Genomic DNA, 10943 nt, shown 5'->3' on the forward strand with positions numbered 1-10943 from the left:
GTACAGCGCTTGACAGCCTAGTCTTTGTGCATCAGCTGTCCACGTGGAGTAGGACAACATATCAGTAGTCATGTGTCTCATATTGGCCAATCACAGAGATGTCCACGTGCAAACCCGCGTCCCTTATTGGAGGGATTGCTTGTATCACGCAGGTTGGAAAACCACATCGTTTGGGCATGTGCTCGTGTCGTCACGGAGATCCACAGCTTTTTGCGCAATGGCGTTACAGCTCTCCTTCATTGTACAACGCTTGGGGTCGACTCTAGAGCCATAGACCAATCATTATTTCATCGTACATTTTGTGGGTGTGGTTATGGTACTTCCTGTTTGTTCCACTGTGGCTGGGAGGAAAGCATGTAGCACAACGTTCCAGAATGTGTGAAATGTGCCTAGTAACTCCACGAAAGTCTGTGTGCATGTTCATGGTTGATTTGTACAATTAGCACCGTTGGCATCTTGTATCTGTTCCACTTCCTTATGAAATACTAGACAGTCCTATTATCCACGAGTCAAGGTAAGCTGTTATGAATAGATTGTTATAGCCCTTTATTATTTCTTTGCACAAGAGGTAATATGGTATAAGTAATGTACCTCTTGACATGTATTGAAAACAAGATGATCCAGATCGTGTTGATGTCCTACTTTTTAGTCAGTGTATTGGCCACGTTATTGACTAGTTAAGGTCGTGTAGCAGTAGCAATGATTGCTGTTTACCTGTCAAAGATACACCTCACCCACTGTTACAGTGGTCGTGACTGCTAGATTTGTGTGAAACAATGTTATTCTGATGTGATGTTGTTTCCTTTCTTTCCACCTAGGGTTTCATCATGCAAGACCAAGTGAAGACACTGCATATTGTTTTGACTAATGAACCGAGGAGTGTGTACTGTGCAGGAGAAACTGTGTCTGGACATGTTTTGGTCGAGGTGTCTGAAGTGACAAACATCAAAGGCATCAAGCTAGAAGTCAGTGGACTCGCCCAAGTTTGCTGGAATGAGGGACCTCAACGAAAATCATTGCTATCATCTGCAAGGACACCTCTATCACATAATGTCAAGGAGGAGATTGAGTGTCTCTCTATTGCCCAGATCATTTGTGAACCGACAGGTAAGTTTTGTAGGTTTGCAGGCTACTGTCACACATTCTCATGTCAGAAGTGTTCATCAGTTGAACCCATCATAAATGCATTATCAATGTCACATGCGGAAAGAACGACCTATGTACTTTGATTGTTAATGATTTACAGATACTACCATCAACAGTGGTAGCAAGTCAGTCGTCTCAACACATTTTGTTTGATGTCTGTGTCATACATGATTTCTGATGAATGAATTACTGACGAAGGGTCTTTTTGTTTAAGCAGGGTCAGAAGAATGGATCTGTCTCTCTGCAGGGCGCCATGCGTTTCCCTTTCAGTTTGAGTTGCCAACAAGGTGAGTATGGGTAGGGTAGCATAGCAACCTCTTATATAAATACTTTGTGAGTGACATGAAGTAAATGATTGTTTGGAATCTGAGAAGAGTTGTTTTGGTTGTGTGTGTGTGTGTGTGTGTGGGTGGGTGGGTGGGTGGTTGCATGGTCATGTGCATTCATTCATGTGCAGTCAGGTTATTTTCCCCCTGTGCCCAAACTTATTTGACCATCCTCTCACCCTCTGCCTTGTACTGTTGTGTGAAGGCCACTCATGTTTCCTCTGTGTCCCTGCAGACCCCTGCTGTCCTCTTTCTCTGGGAAGTATGGAAGTGTAAGGTACTGGATGACTGCTGTGCTGCAGAGGCCTACACATCACAACACGACTGTCAGCAGAGATTTCCCAGTCGTTGCTCATGTTGATGTGAATTCCCCACATCTACTGGTGAGAGATAGGGAAGTTTCTATGGCTGCTGTGTTGAGTTTGCCAGAATGAGTACAGAAAGGTTCAATCCGCAATTCTAATCCAATAAACACCAAAGCTCCACAAAAGAGAAGCAAGAAAAAGTGTCTCAAACTGAGCCATAAACTAACCTAACATGTTGTCACATGAGTATGGTAGAGATGCTTGATACAATTTGTAGATTTTATTTAAATTGATGGTGTAATTCATTGGACTGTTGGCAAGGCCTTATTTACAGCACAGAAACAGCATATCTCTATGTGTGTTACTCTAGTCAGCAACCACCAAACCAACCACCATTGTGGCAGGCCTAAGGCCTTTTGAGCACTTCCTTTACAGATATTCACTTAGAAATTGAGATAATCAATTCAACAAAGCTTTAGAAATGGTCAGTCAGAATAAGAGGAGCTAGAGCTTGGTGATACTTAACTGAACTAAGACCAAACAAATTATACTGTGATGTATACTGAATAAATATCAAGGTGTTAGTTGCTTAGAAGAACAATGTCTGCAAACATGCTTGCATTCAAGGTTTTTGTGTGTGATAGAAAATATAGATTCTGAGAAAGAGGCCTTACTGAAAGTGTTGTTGATAAAAGTGCTTGCCCATGGTGTTTATGACCTTGTACTCCTGCTTTATCCCTTGCAGTGTCCTGTTTCTAAAAATGGTGAAAAAATGATTGGCGCTTGGATTTTCACGTCTGGGCCTATTTCACTAAGAGTGGACATTGAGCGGAAGGGTTACTGCAACGGTAAGTGTAACCACCATGAATGTAACATAGATTTGTTGCGCAACATTTAGTGGTGAAACATAGCACCCATTGTGAAGACATTAATCATTGTAGTAAAACATGACTCATCTAGTATGTTGAACTTTCCACAACAAAATAAAATTTTCCATGAATTCTTCCCTAACCAGAACACGGTATGTACATTTCTTGTCTCAATCTTGTCTCATTCTTGTCTGTTTACAGGAGAGTCCATCCCAATATATGCTGAGATTGAGAACTGCTCATCTCGTCTGATTGTGCCAAAGGCGGTCATCTACCAGACACAGACCTACCTGTCTGGAGGGAAGTCCCGAAGCTGCAGACAGGCGATGGCAAGTGTGAGAGGAAACCACCTGGCCTCTGGTAGCTCCGAAACCTGGAACGGAAAACCACTGAAAATCCCACCAGTCTCGCCCTCCATCCTAAACTCCTCCATCATCAGAGTGGAGTACTCCCTCGCAGTAAGTCAACCCTTATCTTGTACGCTCAAAGAGCCTCTTGCCCTGCAGAGTGCTAAATGTGCATAATTCCAAGAGCTGTGTCACTTTTGGGTTTTTCATGAATACTCCCTAGCAAGAGAGGTTTCACAACAAGTCTCACTAGTTCTCCAAAATGACAGCTGTAATTATAGATTTAACAGTGGAACTCCAGTAGTTTTGTCAAAATTGTCTAAATATTTTTGCCTTAAGGTGGAAGGTCTTATTTGATAGTTGGAGGATTACGTTACCCAGTTGCGTTATCTCTCTTTTGCTAAGGTAATCATCCAGATCCCGGGGGCCAGGAAACTGGAAGTAGAGCTGCCTGTGGTGGTTGGCACCATCCCCTACTATGGCATTGGCAGCCGCAGTTCCAGCGTCGGCAGCCAGTTCAGTGCGGACATGAGCTGGCTCACACTCGCTCTGCCAGACCTGCCTGAAGGTGAGGACACGAACGCACACACACACACACACTTTAACCTGCATGCTTATGTGTATGTACTGTTTTATGTAACAGACATAAGTATATAGTACCTGTAGGCCTGTGTATGTGATGGTTACTCAAAGACTGCATTTTAATCAGGGTTAGGTCAGTATTTGCAGTCTAAACAGTCATTGTGACTAATTTGTGACCAGGCATGGGAAAACCAGGCACATGTCTCCCCAGAGACATTTTGAGTTATTCACAGATTCTGAAAGTGTAGTTTCAAAGCTATCCAATGATGTCTCACTCATGGAGATCTGATCATATTTGAATAAGTTGTAGCCATTTTAAAGCCATCTCAAAGCTACAACCTGAGAAATCAGGCTTTTCAATTTGACTACTTTCTCCCTCAATCCATGGGAGGGGAACACAATGGTCCTCATTTACATGACATTAAGATCAACCCTCCCCCCTGTCATGGTCACTGATCTGAGCCTGCAGTGCATCATATGATGCTAATGACCCATCAAAACTATCTGTAATGGGTTACAGAACCAGCTAGTAGCAATGGATAAAGTAGTCTAAAACAAACATGAGAGCATGTTTGCAAACCATGTTATTTTGAATTAACACCCAGTGCAAGGCACCAGGTTGGCAATGGATTTAGCAGGTTTAGCAATGGATAAAATAGTCTAAAACGCGAACTAAACAAACATGAGGTCACGTTTGCAAACCCTGTGAAACCAAAACCAAACCAAAACTTGAATGCACACACGATGCAAGGCATTCTGCCGTCAGTCAAAACAAGACATTCTCGCATTATTCAAATTAATTGCCCACCGAAACTATCTGTAATGGGTTTTGGCTAGTAGCCTATGGTGCCAATAGCTAACGACAGTAGGCCTACGTTAGCTAGTAGCAATGGATAAAGTTTCTAACACACAAACTTTATCCCCGTCAAATGTAACTGTGGAAATAGCATCTGATATCTTACGATCTAGCTCCTCTGCTGCCAGACAGAGAGATTCTTCCTTGTTGTAATTATCTTCGGCTAAGGTCAGCTCTAGATTAGGGATGTTCTCCAATGTAATGCAGTCGCCTTAATCATCAGATTTAGCTCATCTGCAATCCGCTGTGCTTTGTCCATCTTCATTCCAATTGTAAACAAACAGCATGCTGGTTCAGTAAGTAGCCATGAGGTTACTTCTAGCATACAGCTGATTGGCCGACAGAGCAAAAGAGCACTAATAGTCACGCCCAATTCAAACGCTGGTTTACTTCCTGAAACTTAACCATTTTCAAAGACAAATATACACTTTTAAAGCAACCAATGCTGTTATCTGAAACATGGAATTGCTTCTTTAGGACTTCAACTTGCACATTCTGCAAAAAAAACGAAAATCACTAATTTTGAAAAAAAAAACGTCAAAGTCGTTTTTCGCGACTTGCGTCTCTGCGACTTGAGCCTGGTTTTGCCATGCCTGGTCACATTTCTCCAAAGTCTTATATATCTTATCTGTCAGGTCAGTGATTGGGCTTTTAAGTTATTCCAGAAAGGCAACTCCTTAGCCCAGGTTAGAGATTACTCCTTGAGGTTGAAAGACACAACTATGTGAGGTGTCTGTAGCCACTAGCCAGAATAAAGGGCCGTTCACACCAAGAACAATAACTATAAAAAAATATTGTTCACACATAAACTATAACGATAACGTCATGAGGAACGATATCATTGGCGATTTTTATCATTTCAGAGCGATTTTAGGAACGATACAAAGCAATCAGAACACATCACATTTTAGCCATCACATTCACACAAGGAGAGACTTTGTTTATCGTTGGCCAGTGTGACGCTTTTATCATTATGGTTATAGTTATGGTTATAGTTATCGTTTACTGGTGTGAACGGTCTTTAAGATGTGTAAAGCCTTTGGAGAAACTTGTCAGACAGTAACCTACTCTTTGTTCCCTTGAAGCAAGCCAGAGTTAAATAGATGAAGTCATGCTTAAAGATTTCTACAGACACATTGTAGCTTCCATACTACATATGATTTGCAATGTGGTGGCACATTGATTGTCCAGTGGCAATCACGTCGTAGCCTATTAGTAGAGAAAAAGGGGCAGGAGAGAGAGATTGGGTTATCTGGACATATCTGGGGTGGCAAAAAAGAATTTCAGGTTCACTGAGACGAGATGTGTTTTGAGTGTTATTATGAGTGCATGTGGTATTTGTAGTGGGCCATTACTGGATAACCTTTATTTTGTTTATCTTACTCTTATCTTTTTCTAACCTCACCATTCTCTTTTTCCCCACACCGTCCAGCCCCACCAAACTATGCAGACATAGTGACAGAGGCTGAGTTTGACCAGCACAGCCCCTCTTCCCAGCAGTCCGAGGAGCTGGAGAGGCAACTGGGGGGGCCAGCTTTGCCTACATCCAGGAGTTCCGATTCCAGCCCCCTCCTCTTTACTCTGAGGTCAGTCACCTTGCTATGTCTTCAAAGGCTTTAAATGTATTGATCCCTCACCGGAGTGTACATTGAGTCACTGCTGAGTTAACTTTCTCTCTCTTTCCCCCCACTCCTATGTTCCTCTCTCAGTTGGATCCACACCCATCACAAGGCGAAGTTTGACTGAGCATCTGATGAATGGGCCACTTTTTAGTCAAGATTAACATTGTGCCTTCCAGTAAGAGTTTGTGAACCCTGAGTAAGGTCACAGAGATATGGTGACCAAGTGGTTTTGGGGCACTGTACACAATCACTGTACTGGGGGTCTTAATTATAATTTCACATACTGTTGATGTATAACAGCAGTGGGAATTACACAGAAATCACACAACTAAATCAACTGAAGCACTTTAACACAACACACAACAGTACACTTCAAGTGTTCTGGACTTAACTTTGAGAGGTGAGATTTTCATATGAACCTGGCAGTGAGTATTGTTTACTTAATTTTAAAGACCAAAAAAGGGAAGTGTTTCATGTGGAGTGCACTGTGCCTTTATCTCCCAAATGCGTGAATATGTGTTGTATTTTCTTTTGTTATTGTGAGCTTTTGTCAACAGTGCCTTAATTCTAATCGGACAGTACCAATGTGCACATCTAAAACACGCCTTGCAGAACAGAAACTCTTGAATCCTTTAAGTGCCAAATAATGCAGGTCTGAAGTTGAGCACACTTTGACTGGACTGGTGCAGGGAATGTATCAGTTATACATCATGGACACTGATTCAACACTGGACAATGTCAGACTGCAGACAGCCGTTTTTCACTACATACGCCATTCCACTACATACAAAACTGTGAGGAGATTATATTTTTTGGAGGGGAAACTCAAGTGTTTCTTGCCTGTTTCAGAGGCTCGGTTTGTCTTTGTAACTAATCACAAAAGGACAGTGTTAAATATCAGATGTTTTGTTTGAGATAGAAACTGGAATATCTAGGTCTGTGTGAGAAACTGTGTTAGATATGTGAGCCGAAAGGAAACAAAGCCTAAAGCAGACAACACTAATGTTTACTGTTGAAATGTACTGTAGCAGAATGGCACATTGATGTTCATTCATTTGTCATTGCGAACCCAATGGGTTTCATCCTTTGTACTTTGACCTTTTTTTGTATGTGAAAAATAAACAGCCTTTTCCCTGTCCACGCGATTAAGTAATTGCTACAAATTTGTGTTTGTGTGTCTGTGTGTGTGGTCATATATGAGTACTAAATGAGAAAAGACATTCTTAGTTTATTTGTATTAATACAAATGTAAGGAACATGTATATGTTTTCCTGAGTACTAAATATTTTAAATTGCACTCAAATTAGGGACCTGTGTCATAATGCGTACACACTCCTACCAACATTTTGCTTTGTTTAAAATACTGCCTTGCAAATTCTCTTGCTACTAGAACCCAAATTCCAAAATTCAGAGACAAACAGATGAAACTTGAAAGATTCTGACAACTAAAATGAATAAGATCAACAATGTAGAGGCAGATCCAGATTCAAAAGTTCCATTGTGACTGAACTGTCCACTTCCGACCCTCTCTTCTCAGAGCCCTGCTGGAGGTGAGCCCACTGGTGCTGATCCAGGCAGTATTTTTGACAGCAGCGGTCAGCTGCCTCTTGGTAAAAGGGGGGTACAGAAGTGTAAGGAAGCTGGTAAACAACCATGTAAATCATCCTGCAATGCTCCCAGACACTAGACTGGCAGGCCACCAAAGCCTCACCTGTGTAGCCTGATTTAAACCAAACTCATTCGCCACATGAAATAAGATCTATGTGGGCATGGCCAGGCTATCACCTGTTAGCTGATCCATCACAAACAACTTCCTTTACTGGGCATAACAGTTAGACTAGCTGGATATTAAATAGAAAGGGCTGTATTGTGATCACAACATGTCTGGGCAAATTACTAAGTCAGCACCAGTCAGGTAATGTTCATTGTTTTACAGTTTTACAATGTCATCACATCACCGAGTATTGGTTTTACCAAAACCACCAAGTTACACTTTATAGTGACATGACACTGTCATGAAGGTGGCGTAAACATTATAAACAAGTCATAAACATTTATGACATAACGCTTCTGTCACTCGCTTCTGTCAAGTGTCATTCACAAGTTAGGGTTAGGGTTAGTGTCATTCAGTTTTTGTCATGACAAGTTAGGGTTAGGGTGCATAATTTATGTATTACGTATGCTGATGTGTCTCTGTCAGTACAACTTGGCTGAGAGCAGTGAGGTCCTGCTGCTGAGGACATGTGGCCTAGGCACTCCCCCAGAGCATGCCTCGTGCATCATAGGGAGCCCCATGGACGTGCCATTCCACCCGTCAGCGGTGTCCCTCACATCGGGTTCCAGTTGTCCACTTGGATGAAGTCCTCCTGCATACTTTTTAAAATAATGAGCTTCATGGCGTCATCCCACTACTGACACCATGAATAGTAACCCAGTTGGCCTTGAGCCCAGGTAACTCTTCGAAACTTATTGAGCGTCAACAAGCCAGTCATTGTACATGTCTGTCACAGTTATAGTGTGGTAACACCGTTATAGTTAAATGTCTGCTAATGTCAGAAGACCAAGGCAAGAGACCGGATTTCTTGAGGCTAATGAATGTGTCCCAATATTCCCCTGAGTGATATCATTACTTTGCCTCTATTCTTTCCTTCACTTTACTGTCTTTCTGAAGGAAACCTGTGTGTGTTTAATTGCTCATATTTTACCTGAGGGATATTTCAAGGTTAAAGCCATTAGAACAGCTATGTCTTTTCAACACTTGCTCTCGATGACCTTGCACATCACACCTCAGCTTGTCCCAAGTGGTCTGCCAGTCGGCATGCCTTTGTGAAGCTAAAGTAGTTAAAGCGCAATGACACACTAGTTCACCTGAAGAAACACCATTTTTTGCAACCATTGAAAACCCATGAATAACGCCAACACAGTCTTTTGTATTTCGTGTTTTTCAGTTCACTTATCAGCTGAGACCTTGAGAGTGTCGGTGAAGGTCAGTTTAGCTATGTGTCTGTGTATATTGAAGTCAGTGATGAATTGATGCAGAGCTAATTCCCAGCCCTGCCCTCATCTGTTTATCTGCAAGCACTTCTGGTTTCTATCCAGGCTTGAGAATTTGGCAGTGGTCATGGAAAAACTCGCTATACTGTATCTCTGTTTACTAAGCTGAAAGTTAGCGGTCACCCCACGTGGATTTGTCTTTTTTTTCAGGATACTGCTTGGCCTACCCCAGCATGTCTACCAGAGTTTGTGTCTGTGTGTACACATCTCATTTGAGCAAACGTAACTCAGTGGGTATATATACATTTAAATCTGTGCATGTGTGCTCATTACGAATCGATCCCATGTTCTAGCAGTTGACTTACAGAAATAAGAAACATGTCATATGCTGCCTCATCATGGATGTATTGATATGGCTGTGGTTAGCTGGCAGTAGAAACTAGACCTACTACCATAGATGGCTTAGTCAATATGATTTAATTCTGCAGTGTATTTTTTCAACATTTGTGGAAACTTAACTGCTTTGGCATTTTGATTGCTACACATACACAACATACACAACATAATACACTATCTGGAAAGAGTTATTGTAGAGCTGGGCTGCAAAATTTAGGACCTGCGGTTTCTTGTCGCCAGGGATGGGCAGTATTTATGATATATGTATTTAAAATACGTATTTCAAATACAAAATAGTATTTTGTCATTTGTATTTTATTGGGTTGAAGAGAATGGCTGCATATGTTGTATCAAAATATTTGGTAACATTTGGTTTACTTGAAGGTATCTACATAAGAGTGACATGACGCTGTCATAACCCCTGACACTAATCCTAATCCTAAACCTAACCCTAACCCTAACTTGTCATGACAAAAACCGAATGACGCTAACCCTAACCCTAACTTGTCATGACAAAAATCGAATGACACTTGACAGAAGCGAGTGACAGAAGCTTTATGTCATAAACGTTTTTGACTTGTTTATAATGTTTACGACACCTTCATGACAGTATCATGTCACTATTAAGTGTAAAGTGTAACCAGTTGGATATTTTGCTAATTTAATAAAAATACGACCAAATGTTTTTGGTAAAACCAATACTTTCGGTGATGTGATGACATTGTAAAACTGCAAAACAATGAACACCACCTGACTGGTGATGACTTAGTAATTTGCCCAGACTTGTTGTGATCACAATATTGAGATTCAGGAAGATGATCCAGTGCTAGATGAGTAATGTGCAGAGATGTAAAAGTCTGGCTTCAGAAAGCAAAGGTCTTGCCATGTCTTGGTTCTACCTGTGTGCTTAACACATGCGATTTCACTGATTAGCTGATCTACCTGGCTTAAAAATTGTGCTGACTAGAATCAGTTTATTAAGTGAATTGTTGGAACCAAAATGTGGCAGGACTTTTACTTTCTAAAGCCGGACTTCTACACTTCTGCATGTAGGTTGCTCAAACACACCACTGTGTAGGCTTGGTCCCAGCTTTGGTAGGGACATAAACCGGTTGTCCTGAAGATGTACACTTTTGAGGACATGTTCAAAAGAATACGACTTCACAATCGAAATAGTACGAATGAGTTTGCTAAAATATTGGTAGTGATAATTGTGTCATCCCGAAATATTGGTATAGACATGACCCTATAGTTCATATGCAAATCTATGCCCTTGCCTTGATACACACAATACACTCTCATACCAACCAATTCACTCAACCACATGGTTACTTGCTCACCCACATAGTGGGTGATAGTGGGCAATCATCATAGGCAGGTTTCCTGTAAAATTGCTCAAAAGTTGCCACATGTATCGCCTGAAACATTATCACGAATTCTGGGCATGCAATGACAATGTCAGAGACTTCATTCTCTGTATTATATGAGAGTTTTTCATGA

At 41.4% G+C, this 10943-nt stretch overlaps 1 protein-coding gene across 1 annotated transcript; it reads left to right on the top strand.

Moving 5' to 3' along the window:
- Positions 1–301: 301 nt before the first annotated feature.
- Positions 302–7191, top strand: LOC125304047 (arrestin domain-containing protein 4-like). Its single transcript, XM_048258106.1, is given in 10 exon segments — positions 302–514; positions 819–1107; positions 1364–1433; positions 1708–1855; positions 2523–2625; positions 2848–3104; positions 3399–3561; positions 5864–5962; positions 5965–6017; positions 6141–7191. Coding segments are annotated over 9 exon segments (1206 nt in total). The 5' UTR covers positions 302–514; positions 819–827; the 3' UTR covers positions 6174–7191.
- Positions 7192–10943: the final 3752 nt, after the last annotated feature.

This window comes from Alosa alosa, chromosome 11, assembly GCF_017589495.1.
Source record: "Alosa alosa isolate M-15738 ecotype Scorff River chromosome 11, AALO_Geno_1.1, whole genome shotgun sequence".
In the NCBI taxonomy this organism is placed as follows: Eukaryota; Metazoa; Chordata; class Actinopteri; order Clupeiformes; family Clupeidae; genus Alosa; species Alosa alosa.